At 35.4% G+C, this 16,340-nt stretch overlaps 1 protein-coding gene across 1 annotated transcript; it reads left to right on the plus strand.

Moving 5' to 3' along the window:
* The first annotated feature begins 299 nt into the window (after nt 1–299).
* LOC114319032 (protein transport protein SEC24 A) lies at nt 300–15,975 on the plus strand. The gene is made up of 14 exons (XM_082899512.1): nt 300–585; nt 2,226–3,364; nt 3,466–3,604; nt 8,013–8,203; nt 8,836–8,943; nt 9,058–9,261; nt 9,440–9,671; nt 10,806–10,955; nt 11,091–11,247; nt 11,838–11,965; nt 12,085–12,407; nt 12,496–12,678; nt 13,406–13,646; nt 15,603–15,975. Exons 2-13 carry the CDS (start codon nt 2,273–2,275, stop codon nt 13,637–13,639), a joined length of 3,141 nt encoding a protein of 1,046 aa, XP_082755638.1. The 5' UTR covers nt 300–585; nt 2,226–2,272; the 3' UTR covers nt 13,640–13,646; nt 15,603–15,975.
* The last annotated feature ends 365 nt before the right edge of the window (nt 15,976–16,340 follow it).

The raw sequence follows: 16,340 nt of genomic DNA on the forward strand, positions 1-16,340 counted from the left end.
ATAATTTTTTTATCGATTTTACTTAATTAAAATAGACAACTGATTTAGATTGAAAATAAATAAAAAATCACACTTTAAATTGATAAAATTAAAAATTTAAGATTTATTTATTTTGTTATAAGGTCAAATCTTGATTTTCTTTTGTAATTTCTCATAATTTTTTTTAAAAAAATAAGAAAGTTACCAAACAAGCCTTACCCATTCCAGGATCGGATTGGGCTGGCCTGGAACAATCTTGTAGGGTCAGATTACGCTTGAAGGATCCGTATTTGTGTCGGAGCTAAGATTCGGATAAAACTAACCCGAGAACTTTTGAACCGAAAACTCCATCTAGTAGTAGTAGGAGGTTCTTCTCTCTCCATCTCTCTCCCTCTCTCTCTCTACCCTACATCACGATCCCTGTCCTCTTCTCTCTCTTGATCCCGACTTGTCTGCAAACCCTAATCCCAACCTAACCAATCCAATTCACTGTTTTAGTGTCTGGACTCGACTAAATCTCTCTATCGCACTTGTTCTCCGGCGAGATCTCCAATTCCGAGTCATCACATCACTGCTAGACCCACCTTCGATGCGAATTTGATTTAGGTACGTTTGATTCATCTCTGTCCTCTCACAAGTTTACTAATTTCTTCCCAAGATTTGATATTTGAACATAATTGACTTCATCGCACTGATCAATTTACATCAATTTCGTTGATGCTTTCATGACTAGAATTGATGGTTAGCTCGTATTTTACTAGTTTTGGTGTTTCGCTATTTTTTTTTTTTTTTTGTAATTACATATGTTTCTACAACCTATTTTGTTATAGTATTAAAGGTTTTATCTTTAGCTTTGTGGAATGATGGAATACTCGCATTGTTTTGGTGATCAATTGATTGCTAAGAAATTGTGGATTGGATTGATAAAAAAAAGGAAAGAAAAAAAGCTAATAAATTATAGATGGAAAGTAGGTTTACCAAGATTATCATATCAGTGTCTCTTGTAATAAAATTCCTTGTTTTTTAAAAAATAAAAAAATTAATTTGTTAATTTTTTTTGTTTGGAGAGCATAATTGGGTAGCAAGTCAGGCTGTATTTCATCCAAGTAACAATGGTTTGATTGGTATTAGATTGGGACTCTGGCTTAAAATTGAATAACTTTAAGCCTCAATGTTTGTGAGTTATAGCTCTGTTTAAAGAGCTAAGAAGTGGAAGTCTTGTGAATAGGGGCTTTGGACAAAACATTATCTGAAATGAATTGAAGTGTCTCCTTCTCACCTACACATGGACATACTTAGGACAAGGAGAGAATGTTAGGGACCTTCATTTGCAGCGATTAGGCACTGTATTTTTGCTTATTTTTTCCCTTCTATTTTCTTATTGATGTTTTAAATTTCGTTGTGTTTTTCTTGGAGCTCCTTTTGGAGTCAAAACATTTTGAATTGACTAATCAGGAGTTGTATAATGCTTCTATTTTTTCAATCACCAAATGCCACATTGAATTCTTGTTTCGCAAGTAATTACATGTCAGCTGTCCTGGTGTCAAAGTCTGATTGTATCCTCCCTTGAAAGAAAATAAATTGGGAGTGAACACCTTTTTTTTTATTTCCTGATATAGGTAGGACATATGTCAGAGGTAGAGTCAATGATTTTTCATGTTAGAGGTGAATAGAGCCTACTTTAGTATAGAGCCACATAGACCTGGATCCTACACTTTCTTCATGAGGAAATAGAAATATGGATCTAAAATCCATACTATATATATGGAAACGTCTGAAGCAACCTAAAGATTATTACTTAAACTGGAATTCTGTATCATCAGGTTTTTCGGTATGTACTTTTGATACGTGAACTCAAAAAAGAAATAGCAAGTTCAATAAAATCTTTGCATACTTGGCTCTGCAATATCATTCTTGTAGCACCATGCTTTTGCGTATGCCAGATCTGAAACATTTATATGTGTTTTTGGCTTGAAAATTATGCTTGACATGCAATAGATATAGACTTGTCCTTGATCATATGCGACAAGGTAAGTCGGTATATGAGGGAAAAATTGAAGCTTATCAGGTATGCTGTGTGCATTTGTTATGGGGGGATTGGGTGAGCTTTGAAATTCTACAAGTTTTACTGGTTCACTGTCATGATTGTATATATTAATTACGCTTACTCTCTGAGCTTTGACTTTTGAATGTTTTATAATTTTCTCCATCAACAATGACATGTTCTATATTGAATGTTTTTGCAGAATTATTCATGGAAGCATAGCCATTGCTAGTTGATCAAGTGTGGGTTATGAATACCATGGGGACTGAAAATTCTAACCGTGCCAATTTCCCTCAAAGGCCTGCTCCTTCACCCTTTGCTGCTGCTTCTCAGAGTACGGCATCTTTTTTATCATCTGGCCCTGTGATTGGATCTGAGGCCTCTGCTTTTAGACCCACACCGCCAACTGCTCCCCAGATTACAAGGCCTTTCTTGTCATCTGGGCCAGTGGTTGGATCAGAAGCATCTGGTTTTAGATCTGCACAAACAGGTAGACCTAATGATCCATCTATACCACCTCCACCATCATCATATGTCCCACCACCAACAGGACCTTTTCAGCATTTCCCAACACCACAATTTTCTTCAACAGCTCAAGTACCTCCTCCACGTATTTCCCCTCCAGGGCAACCAGTTTTTTCTGCACCAATTAAACCTCCTGCAGCTCGTGTTCCATCTCAGCCAGTTTCTCTTCATCCACAGCCGCCCCAGATACCATCTGTGCGGATGGGATCTCCGCCTCAAAGCATAAACCATGTACCATCAGGCATGAATGTTCCTCCATCATCCTTAGATTCATCATTTTCAGGTCCTAGGCCAACCTTGCAGCCATTGCAGTCAGCTTTTCCTGGGTATCCTAGTAGACCATCTAATGCAGTTACACAACCTCCACCTGTACAGTCTGCCCCCTTTGTTTCCCATCAAGGAGGTTATGGTCCGCCCCCACCCACAACATCTACCCCTTTTTTTGCTCATCAAGGTGGTTATGTTCCCCCTCCACCAGTCACAGCTCCTCTGGGTGCCTATTCAAGGGATCAAATGCAACACCAAGGCTCTGGACCTCCTATGGGAGCTGTGCAGGGCTTGACAGAAGACTTCAGCTCTCTCTCACTTGCCTCTGTTCCTGGATCACTTGACCCAGGACTTGATTCTAAAGCATTGCCAAGGCCTTTGGATGGTGATGTGGAGCCAAACTCCTATGCTGAGATGTATCCCATGAATTGCAATTCTAGATATCTGCGTCTTACAACTAGTGCCATACCAAGTTCCCAGTCTTTGGTTTCAAGGTGGCATTTACCCCTCGGAGCAGTTGTTTGTCCTCTTGCGGAACCACCTGATGGAGTGAGTATCTATGTACTTAGAACTATTGCACTTTGCTAATATCGAACATGCTCTAATGTTATGCTTTGTATTTTTCGTACTTGTGAACCCTCTTCATTCAGGAGGAGGTGGCAATAGTTAATTTTACCCAGAATGGAATTATTCGCTGTAGAAGATGTCGGACATATGTGAATCCATATGTGACATTCACAGATGGTGGAAGAAAGTGGCGCTGTAACATATGTGCTTTGCTTAATGATGGTAAATTTCCTTATGCTTGTAACCTGTAGTAGACATTTGGAAGTGATAGGCTTCTTCGAAGGAAATATGTAGATATTGAATTGCATCTAATAATCTTTGATGTTATATGGTGTCCGGACCTGTTACCTTGACTCTTATAAATTTGTGAAGTATGGGTGTCGGACACTTGTCACTTGGGTTAGGGCGCATAAGATGTGTGTTCAACAGGACTAGTTGGACATGCAACCTACAAATATGTTCAAGTAGTAGAGTTTACTAAGAAACTATGCACAAGACTCCCATTCTGTGAAATATAAAATCTGGCTGCTTGGTGTCTTTGGGCATGAGAATTAGATGGATTTGACACTTAAACCACATACTCATCACATGAAATAACTAGTCTTAATTTTTCTATTGGAGTCACATTCATCCAAGAATTTAACGTACATGACTCAAAATCAGGAACTCTTTAATGCGTGCCAAAGTGAAATATGGACTTTTTATTACAAATTCTTCTCAAAAAGTACTACACTTCATGCTCCAAGTCTAGCTTCATGCATCATGAACCACAAGGGAAATCTTTAAAATTTTAGGGTGAGCTACACTAGCCAAGTAGAGATAATTCTAATAAAACGTAAGTGTTAAGACGGTGGCATGTGCAAGTGTACAACCAGTGTTATGAAAAGCGCGCCTAGGCGCAAGGCGAAGCGAAGCGCACTGTTTGTGCCTGGACAGGTCCCAGGTGAGGCGACTTGTGTTTGGCGCACGACTTAGACGCGACTTGAACCAGGCGGCAGAGGCGCAAGGCGCACGACTAGGCACGCTTGATTTTCTAACAGCTAGATCTGATCTAACTGCGCTTGAACCCTAATCTGTGTTGTCTCTTCCTCTCTCGCCTCTCCTTGGACTTCGACTTCGACTTTGACTGGGTTGCTCGACTTCTTCGACTTCGCAGTATGCTTCACCATCTTCTTCTTCTGGTCTTCTTCTTCTACTTCGACTTCTTCGTCTTCTTCGACTTCTTCTTCGGTTCTGTTTTTTTTATTTTTTTTTTAGCTTCAACTTCGACTGACTCTCTCTCTCTCTCTCTCTCTCCTTCTTCTTCTTCTTCTTTTGGCTGTTCGACTGCTCTGTTTTGCCCCCCTTTTTTTCTTTTTTTTTTTTTTCAATTATGCCTTTGAGTCCGTTAGAAACAAAAAATAAAAAATACAAATACAAAATAATGAACTAAAAAAAAAATAGACTAAAAAAAATAGATTTTGATTCTGATTCTGATTCTGATTAATTAACTAAAAAAATTACAAATAAATAATTATTCACAAATAATTAATTAATACAATGTACTTCTAGTCTTTTTTTTTCCTTTATCTGTTAGGAGAAAAAAATAGATTCTGATTCTGATTAATTAACTAAAAAAAATACACTAAATTTTTTTTTACAAATAATTAATTATTCACAAATATTTACAAAAGAATTTACAAATAATTAATTATTCACAAAATATTAGTATTTGTTAGATATTTATGTTTTGGATGTTTAGTTTTTATGTTTTTGTTTTTGTTTTTGTTTTTATTTTATTGAATGTGGATTATTTTATCTTTGAAAATTGGAATGTTATGTGATATGCACTTTCATGACTTTGAGAATTAATTTATATTTTGTTTTGAATCTTGATTACTTTTTATTTTTAAACAAATTGTCTTAGTACTATGAATGATTAGTCTATGTTAATTTTTTTATTTTTTTACTAAGATTGTGCGCCTTACTTCAATAAAGCCCGCGCTTCGCCTTGCGCCTAGCGCCTAGGCCCCGAGAGACCTTCAGTGCCTTAGTGCGCCTTGAGCCTTTAAAAACACTGTGTACAACTATAACTTGCATGTAGTATGCAAGAATCCAAAATATGTCAATGCATGTCATGAAAACTCCTTTCCAACACTTTATTTCAAGATGTCACCTCTTAGTTACAAATCAAAACGGGAGTATAAATAGCCATTCATCACCTGTTAGCCAATTCTCCATTGTGTTATTATTATTGTTTATTTATTTATTTAATTAGGTTTTTTCTATTTACTTATGAGATAAGGATCAGTGCTAACTATGATTTACTTATTAAATAACTAATCAATTGCTATTATTATTATAATTTTTAAAATGAAAATGTCTTAACAAAGTTTCCAATCTGTTTCACGTCTTTCTTGAGTTCGATTTCCAGTTCCAATTACAATATCACGTTCCATCACTTCCAATGCTTACACTCACTTAACATGCACACCAATTACCTAGGTCCACATCCCATACTAATACGCTCACATTCCAACATCCACACCAACACTGACCCACCACATACTCCACACCCATGTGCATTCTCAGCCACATCACTTCTTTCTGAACAGTGTTTCAAACTGTTTTCCGTGTCAATTTTATTTTATTTGATTTTTTTTTTTCCCATTTCGTTGATGATTTGTCAAATGAATTCCACCTTCACATTATTCTCAATTCATACAAATTTCCAATCTCAATGACTAACATTCAACAATTTGAAATGCCAATTTAAGTTCACACATTTACCAACCAATTTAAGTTTACACATATACTTGTATTAAATTTTGATTCAAATTGTTACTTGTTTCATGCTATTTCAAGAATAATAACCAAATCAGGTCCCATCAAGTGTGCAAATGTCAAGATGTACTCCCATCTTATTACTACAGACAATTTCTCAAATGAATTGCCATTATCACAACATTACCAATTTCACTTTGAAATTTTCAATTTTAAGTTCAACATATGAAATCTCCTTTTTGACATTATTTTTTTAATTTCCAATCAATTTTGCCATACAAACCCCAGTTTCATATTTATCACAAAAAAAAAAAAAAAAATTCAAGCCTCTAGGTCAAAAAAAAAATATAAAAATAAAATATTAAATTCTCAACAATTTCTTCAAACCATGACAATCGAAATTAGGGCCTTTCTTCCATATATAGACTATTATTACTTTTGTCTTTGGTGATATTTTTTTTTTTCAAATTTGTGTCATTTTTTTTTTTACTTTTTCGGTCTGTCTGATGCAGTGTTTTAAAAGACTTTAGGCGCACCGAGGCGATAAGATCTCCTATAGCCTAAGCGCGAGGCATGAAGCGAGGTGTGTGTCTCACCAAAGCGAGGCACAGTAGTAGAAGAAAAGCAAAATTATAAAATAGGTTGACTTTTCAACATAACAAACATATATAGAATTCCAAAAATCATAATGCATGCTTCACAAGCATAATAGAGAATAAAAAACAGAGAGATAACCCAATGAAGAAGCAGGAGAAGAAAAGAAGAAGAGAAAAATAAAATAAGAAAAGAAGAAGAGAAGAAAATAAGGAAAGAAAAAATAGAGGCAGACTCATGAAGAGAAACCATCGAAGAAGAGAAGAAGAAAATAAGAAAGAAGAAGAGAAGAAAAAACAGAGGCAGAAAGATAACCCAACCAAGAGAACCCGTCGAAGAAGAGAAGAAAAGAAAGAGAACCACCGAAGAAGAAGAGAAGAACTTGAAGAAGAAGCCGAAGTCGTGTCGTCTTCCCATTTTCTGATCGCCTTTTTTAATCTTCTCCACCTAGGGTTTTTTTTTAATCACTTTCTGCTCTCTTTTGACCGCGTTTGGTCATTTTATATTAAAGAGTTTTGATCCCTTGTGGTATGCCCACAAAAAAAACACTTTTGAAGTAGAAAAATAGGTAAAGCCCATGAAGCCTGCACCTAGAAAAAAAGCCCTTGCCTCAACACGCGCCTTGCGTATTGTGCCTCACCTCGACCTATTTGAAGTGCAAGGCTGCGCCTCGTGCTTAGGCGCGCCTTTTAAAACACTGGTCTAATGTAGAAGGATCTAAAAAGAATTTTTTTTGGTTGAAAAAATCCAAAAATTTTTTACTAAAGACAAAAAAATCAAATAACTCAATTGTTTGTTTTGGTCTTTAGTGGACTTTTTTCATATTATTTTCAATTTGTTTTACTATATTTTTAGTCCATCTAGTCGAATGAAACCTAGAAGTGTGAAGCTTTTGAATTTTTTTAAAAAGTTAACTAAAAATGAAAAAGTCAACAAAAAGGTCACTGAAAAAGCCAAATCCCAAATCACACCTCAGTATATGGGACGGAGAAACAGAGACCTCAAATTGATCATTCAAGCAGTGTCCTCAGATGCAGCTTTTCAAAACTAAGCCAAATTTCACACAGGCCGAAACTCAACTTATCAAGGTACAAATACAATTCAAAAACCTGACTAGTCAACGCCAGTACATCAAGCACAACTCTAAGACGAAAATAAATGCAAGGATGTCGTCATATTTAAAATTCTGGATTGTTACAAGAGGTTTGTTTCCTGTTGTAGATTTATTAATTTTGAAGTCATACATGCTGATCTATTTCCATCTCATGTCCAGTTCCAGGTGATTATTTCGCCCATTTGGATGCCAGTGGCAGAAGAATTGATTTGAATGAACGGCCTGAGCTTAGCAAGGGTAGTGTGGAATTCATTGCACCAGCTGAATATATGGTGCGGCCTCCGATGCCACCACTATATTTTTTCCTCATTGACGTGTCACTTTCCGCTGTTAGAAGTGGAATGCTTGAGGTATGCACTTTTTGCTAACAAGGATGGACTTGGCAACTCATCTTGCATTGTTCAACACCTCTGCATGCGTTATTTGAAATGTTTCTTCCTTTTTTTTTTTCTCTATACATCCTTGAATTTATGGTTGCCTTCATTTGTTCTTTCACCTTTATTCATTACTTTCCCTTCTCTCTCTCTTTGAAGAAATTGAACTAGTCTGTTGATTCTTATGCCTGGTCAGCTGTGAGCCTGTGAGTGTGTGAAATGAAACAGTTGTTTCATGGATCTATGATAGAAATAATGATTAGGGCTTTAATTATGTTTTATAAAAATGCTCTTCATTCAAATGGTATAGTTTATGGGCTGGCCGGAATAGGTACCTTTTGCTATGTTATATTGATGGAACTGTTAATGCAAGGTGGTTTGTGACCACACAATAAAAAATGGAGTTGTTTAGCTGTGAACTTCTTTTCTTACTGTGATGCTCTTCCCTTAAATTCATTTGTTCAAGAATTTTATACAATTAAAGTATCCTTTTGTTCAATAATGCATTCTCTTTTAAATAATAAAAATGTGAGTTACTGTTGGACTGCAGCCTGCATGCCTTCTTTGCTGGGCTTTAATTTATGTTCACTGTCAATATTCTTTTGCAGGTTATGGCACAAACTATTAAGTCTTGTTTGGATAGATTGCCCGGCTTCCCCAGAACACAAATTGGGTTCATAACTTTTGACAGCACTATACATTTTTATAACATGAAGGCAAGCAAAGCAAGCAATGTTATTATAACTGATTATACAACATAATTCATTTTTCCTGCCTAATGCCTGCAATCATTTTTTATGTTGAATAATGTCTGGTTTTTCTTGTGCCAGTCATCTTTGACGCAGCCTCAAATGATGGTGGTCTCAGATCTGGATGATATATTTGTTCCTTTGCCCGATGATCTCCTTGTTAACTTGTCAGAGTCAAGAAGTGTGGTGGATGCTTTTCTAGAAAGCTTACCCTCCATGTTTCAGGACAATGTGAATGTTGAATCTGCTTTTGGTCCAGCTCTTAAAGCAGCATTTATGGTCATGGTGTGCTCCATTCTTTCTTCCAGCACCATTTAAATCTGCTACACATCTCCTATTGTTGGGTTATTTTTCAATTTTTAAATACATTGATCTTCTGATGAATTTATTCCTTTTTTCCTTTCAAAAGTAGTTTGCCACTTATTCACTTAGCATTAACACATTCTTGTTCCTCTCTATACAGAGCCGACTTGGTGGTAAATTGTTAATTTTCCAGAATACACTGCCTTCACTTGGTGTTGGCCGCCTAAGGTTGCGTGGAGACGATCTTCGTGTTTATGGAACAGATAAAGAGCATGCATTAAGAATACCTGAAGATCCGTTTTATAAACAGATGGCTGCTGATTGTACCAAGTGTCAGATAGCAGTGAATGTCTATGCATTCAGTGACAAGTACACTGATATAGCTTCCCTAGGTATGCGTTATTTCGAGCACATTACTGGATTCACTTCAAGTGGACTGTACTTGATTCTGACATTGAAACTTAAAAAAATCAGTCATTGACATTTAATTTTTTTTTATTGTTATGATTAATTATGCTATGTCTTGGGGTTTATCCTTTTTTATTTTTATTTTTTCTTTCAGCTACTCTTGCTTTATCTTTTTTTATTTTTATTTTTTATAGCCATTGCATACTATCTGTTTTAGCACCTTATACACCTTTGTATGTTTCACTGGTTGGAAATTTCTGAAGTTCTGATATTCATTTCATGTGAGATACTTCACAATTATCTGATTGCAACATTTCAATACTGTAAGTATCCTTTTATGGCTACAACTGATAAAAAAAAAGTGTCTTTTTATGGCTCCATCTTTTGCTGGTTCCTACACCATTGGTCAAATTCTGGGATTACTACTTGAGAGGAGTTGAAGTGTGTTAGTTTTCTTTCTCTATTTTGAATAGTTTATACTACTCACTTTATGAATGAGAGGAGATGATGTATATTAACTCGTCAAAAAAAGGAGAGAAGTATGCTATTTATCCCCCAAAAAAAAAAAAGGAGATAAGTATGCTAGATTATACTTGTCATGTAAAATTTCTAAGTAGTTTAAGAAATTTGAGAACTTGAAAGGTAGAGGAGAAGAAAGAGAAATCAAAATGTAATAGGTAATTGCACCTATGTTCTAGGCACTCACACTAGAGAGGAGATGAATGACACATCACTAATTGTAAGCTTCAAAAAAATGTTAGTTCATCACTATACGTAGAGGATTCTTCAACCTTTCTTTGCAAAATTAGAGGAATCTGGCTTGAGTAGGGAAACTTGGTGGTTAAGTCAGTTTGGAATCCGATGTTGAACTGGGAAAAACATTACACAACTTTGTGAGACTTTAGGATGAACCCTCCCTCAAGTCTCAACTAAGACCATGATTCCAAAGTTAGAAACTGAAGGATTTGAACTCGAAAACATGTCTAGACTAACTAAAAATCATTTTAAAAAGACCCAATAACATGACTTGGCACTACAGCCCAAGTGCAAATTAATTTTCAATTTTTTTTTTCTTGGGCTTCTTATTTCATGCATTGCACCCATATTTTTCTTTATAGGAACTTTGTCAAAATATACTGGTGGACAAGTGTATTACTATCCGAGCTTCCATTCAGCAATTCACCAAGAGAAGTTGAGACATGAGCTAGCCAGGGATCTTACGAGAGAAACTGCCTGGGAAGCTGTCATGCGCATAAGATGTGGAAAAGGTCAGTCAGTCTTGTTAGTCTGAATGTTGCTATGTTCGATCCATTACTTCCGACTTCATTTCAACTTTCTAATTTTGTTTTCTTGAATACTATTTGGATATTGGAAGCTAAATTTTATTTTGTTGTTACTGTTAGGTGTGAGGTTCACATCTTATCATGGGAATTTTATGCTTAGGTCCACTGATTTATTAGCGCTTCCAGCTGTAGACTGTGATAAAGCTTACGCAATGCAGATGGGTCTTGAAGAAACATTATTGACCACTCAGACTGTATATTTCCAAGTTGCTTTGTTGTATCCTTTAGCTGATGCATAAGAAATTCAAGCATGCTTCTCTTGGCGTGTGGCAGATGTCTTTTGGAAATTTGCTTATTATAGAAACTTCTTGGTTTCATTTTCAATTTTTCATGCCTTCACAAAGCTAAAGAAATACTTGGTTATAATTTTTCTTATTGCTAAGCCATTTGCTCATGTAGGATAGTCATGACCACCCAATGCATAAGGTCCTTTTTAACCTTGATATCTGTACAGGACATATTTTTTCTGCCGTTTGGGTTCTTTTGACAATTATGACAAATGTCTTTCAGAGAGACCTCTCTGACGTGCTCCAGGATGCTTCAGGCCAAACATTTTAACTGAGCGTGAAGTGAATTCCTATCTTGGACCACTGTTATGTCCATATATAATTTTATGTCTCCTTGATTTTCAGTTGGATATCATCTCTTGTTATGTAACTTTTCGTAGTTACTCTGCTTTCGAGATTGTGGAAGGAGTTCCATGAGTTCTGTTTTGTTCAGAATATGCATTTGCCTGACCATGTTGAATTGTATGGCATCTTTTATGGGTGGACTAGATTACAAATGACTCTCCTTAATCATCAAAAGATACACTTCATCTTCTGGAGAGAGGCGTATTAGAGTGCATACTGCAGCAGCACCAGTGGTCACAGATCTAGGAGAGATGTATCGGCAAGCTGATACTGGCGCCATCACTTCTTTGTTTTGTAGGCTAGGTACAAAAAGCACCTCACCCTCTCCCATACTGTCTGCTAGTTTTGTCATATTAGACCATGGAATTTGAACATTAGGTAGATTCTCGACTTTATTAATTATGAACTGAATTAATCTGCAGCAATTGAGAAAACTCTGTCCTATAAACTGGAAGAAGCTCGAAACTCGATTCAGCAGAGGATTGTCAAAGGCTTGAGAGAATATCGAAATCTCTATGCTGTACAGCATCGCTTGGGAGGCAGGATGATATACCCAGAACCACTTAAGTTCTTACCATTGTATGGGTTAGCACTATGTAAATCAATACCCCTTCGTGGTGGATATGCTGATGCGCAGCTCGATGAACGCTGTGCAGCAGGGTACACCATGATGACCCTACCTGTTAAAAGTTTGTTGAAGTTGTTATATCCTAATTTGGTTCGGGTTGATGAGTACCTTGTAAAGGTACAGAACTTTCTTGTATTTGAATTTTTTGCAATTATGTTCTTAATCTTGTGAATTTTATAGCCCCAGCTGCATCTCTTATTTGCAGGTGTCTTCTCAGGCTGATGAGTTCAAGATTTCAAGGCTACCACTTACAGTTGAGAGCTTAGATTCCAGAGGGCTTTATATTTTTGATGATGGTTTTAGGTTTGTTATATGGTTTGGTAGAATGCTTTCACCTGATATAGCTATGAATCTACTTGGGGAAGACTTTGCTACAGACTTTTCGAGGGTATTTTTTTTTTCATTCCCAGAATCTACATCATATATCTAATATTCCAAAATATTATATACTTCATGCACATTTTTTATATTATAATCTCCATGTCTTCATTAGTTGTGATTTATTTAAAAGGATATTATTCTGGATCTCATTTTCCTGCATTTATCAGAGCCTCTGATGTGGTGATGCCAAAATTAAAAGCTTTATGACCTGAGTTAAGATTGGCTGTCAAACATGCAGCATATTTGTGTTTTTAACACGAAAAAAAAGAAGCAAAAATAGGGTGTCCTTGTCATGTACTAGGTGATGGGGAACGCAAAGGAATTATAAAAGAGATAATTGAAGATTAAGAAAATTAGTTGATTTAGGAGTTTAATTTATATATGAAGTTGAATTTGTTTAGGATTTTGTTTCTTTATAGGATTAGTTTGGTTTGCCTGTATGTGTGGCTTTGGTGTAATGAATTAGGATACTACTATAGTGGTTTGAATTGTGTTCCTTTTTTCTCCTTTGTTTTATTCCCTTCTTCTTTAGGTTATTTTATGCCACATAGACTGTAGTTGCTTTGTATGCTACATGGACTCTTCTAAATTTGTGAAGTACATGTACATCTAGCGATACTTAGAAGGCCTTTTTTTTTTTCCCTGCTGCTTTTCTTATATGCTGTAACTGACCTCCCCTGATGCTGTATTCATTCTTCCTTTTTTTTTGGGGGGGGTTAAATCTTGAAAATCAGGTTAATCTGTGTGAGCGTGATACTGAAATGTCAAGAAAGCTGATGAGGATACTGAAGAAATTAAGGGAGGAAGATCCTGCATATTATCAGCTGTGTCACCTTGTAAGACACAGTGAACAACCAAGAGAAGGTTTCTTTCTCCTTACAAACCTAGTTGAGGACCAAGTTGGTGGTATGAATGGCTATGTGGACTGGATTATGCAAATACACCGACAAGTGCAACAAAATGCATAATACAGAGGTAAGAACGAGTTGTTCACTGGTTGCTTAGATGTTTGGATGATGCATTTGATTGTGTTCTATCAGAAATATGTTAAATACAAACCTGTATCTTTGTTGAGTATAATTGGGATAGTTTAATCATTTAAAAATAAAAATTGCTAAATTACCTGTTTGAAAAACTGCACACAGGTGCTTATGTAAAAGCTGAAGTAAAGGATGTGGCACAGTTATTTCACCAAAATTCTTGCATCTCCATCATATGATGATTAAAATAGCTTGATCTTTCAGTTCCTCTATCTGATTCCAGTTGTATGTGATTAAGTTGGTTAGATTAATATTCAAACTTTCAGCCTTGACAGAGATGTATCGAGGCTAATCCCCCAATCCTAAGACTTAAATTTATGATATTAGTTGCTTTCTCAGCTTCAGATTTGGTGGTTTTAACTGAGATATCTTTTAAAATACACCAGGTAATTATGTTGGTTCTTGTTTCATTTGGCAGAGGTTTGCAATCATGTTGTGGTGCTAATCATGGTTTTGAAAATCGGACCGGACTGACCGGTTCGACCAGTTGAATCGTCAACCGGTTGGGGTTCTGGTCCGGATATACCCTCTAAACCGTTCGAAGTTAAAAACCGGCCTATTTAGAAAGAACCAGGAAAACCGACGGTTGAACTGGCGAACCGGACGACCCGAAGCAGGGTCGTTGAAATTGGAAATTTTGATTTTTTTTTTTGATTTCTTCTATTTTTTTTTTATTCTTTCATTCTTTCTTTCTTATTTTATATATATATATATATATATATAAGAACATAAAAGAAATTTAATTGGAAAATCTCTTTCAAGGGTCTCCTTGTGAGGAATCTCATTAAGAGTTTGGAATTATTATGAAAGTTTCTACCTATTTATAAGAAAAAAAATTCTTCCAAAAAAACTCAAGAAATTCATGTGGGGGATTCAATCAAATGTATTGGAGGGAGACTTGAAATTTTGATATCCCTCTAAAATTTTTGCTTTTCTTTCAATCAAATTATTTGAATTAAAATCATATAGAGGAAATATTGAATATTTGATTTCTTCTTCCAAAATTAAAATTAATAATATTTTAAAATATATTATTATATTTTTTAGTAAAAAGAATATTATGAGAAATATTTAAGATAATTTAATATTTTAAATTTTTTTAACTTATAATTTTATTACTTGTATTTTTATTTAAATATAATTTTAATATATATATATATATATATATTACGTTACGGTTCGATTCCGGTTACGGTTGAACCGGTGATCCGTCCACCTGATTCCTTTTTCAGTTCGCTCACCGGTCCGGTTTTTAAAACGTTGGTGCTAATGTTGTGGTCGTCTTTGTTACTTGAACTAGGGTACGGGTGCTGGGTGTGTATCTAGATGTCAGGTACGGGTGTTGGGTGTGTATCTAGATGTCAGGCCCTCAAACTCAAATTTGAAAGTGCAGAGACTTGGCAAAAAAGGGTCATTTCTTTACATTTTTATTAATTATGTGAGATAAAACATATAGTGTGAAAAAGGTATTTTATTCATTTTACAGCAACCATACAACAATTTATAGGAATAATGATAGTGTTAAACACAAATATATAAGGAATGTATGTTAGAAAGTAGTAGACACATTCCACACCCTTGTCCATCTGTTAGGTGTTTGACACAGGGATTTGGTTTATTTTGAAGAGTCTACGTAACAGATAGTAGTTAAAAATGACAAGCCCTTGCAGAGTGATCTTGATCTTGGATACGTAGACGACAGGGAATGCATTTATTCATTAGATTTGATTTTTAATTTGTGGGATTTGTCAAATCCGGTGAGAGTATATTCTTGTGACACGAATGTATCCTTATTATATATTTGTTTTTCTCTAATATTATTCTATACACATTTAATATTCTAGCTGGGGGTTTATCATTAGCTTGTTCAAGCTTTTTGTCCTCTTTCCAGGCAATCAAACGTTGAATTTGAAGTCGGAAATAACATGGATTCAGCTGTTGCTTCCGTTGAAAGCGTGGTTGGTTGAGTTGATGGAAACTTGTTGCGGCAGAATACAATTTGTTGGTTCATTGCCAGATTTAATAATTAGGGGCTATGTACGTTAGCGATCTGATCTTCGTATTGCTGTTTTTGTATCAGGAAGGAAAAAGTTGAATTTTTGTGTGATATCTCTCTTTACCTATGGTTGATTTTCCTATATGTGTTTGCCCATTTCTTTCTTTTTAATTTTAATTTTTGAGTGGGTGGTGCACCCAATTGTCAAGTAAATTATACATTGTTGTTTATTTACATAATTTCAGATATTCAAAGGCATTTTTTTTTTTTTTGCCTTTCACTTTTATTACAATAGGATGGATATAGGGCCTGATTAATGCAGTTTGTTGGTTAATTTCTGAAGTTTGTAGTGCGTGAAAAGTAACAGTTTGGGTATCCAAATGCTTCAAGAACCTAATAAACATCCTCTTTTGGGTTGGAGGTGAAGTTTTGCTATTTAATAAAAAATTTATTTTAACCTATGATGAATTGCAGTCAGAGAAAAAAAATTGCTTGAATTAAAAAAAGAAAAAAAAATCAAGTCAAACGCCTTTTCACATCCATTGAACATAAATCAATTATGTTAAACCCTAACTCTTTTCTCCTCTCATTCTCTTTTCTTTTTTTTTTTGTGGTCGAGAAACACGCTTTTAT

This window comes from Camellia sinensis, chromosome 12, assembly GCF_055761805.1.
Source record: "Camellia sinensis isolate YWXY chromosome 12, ASM5576180v1, whole genome shotgun sequence".
Lineage (NCBI taxonomy): Eukaryota > Viridiplantae > Streptophyta > Magnoliopsida > Ericales > Theaceae > Camellia > Camellia sinensis.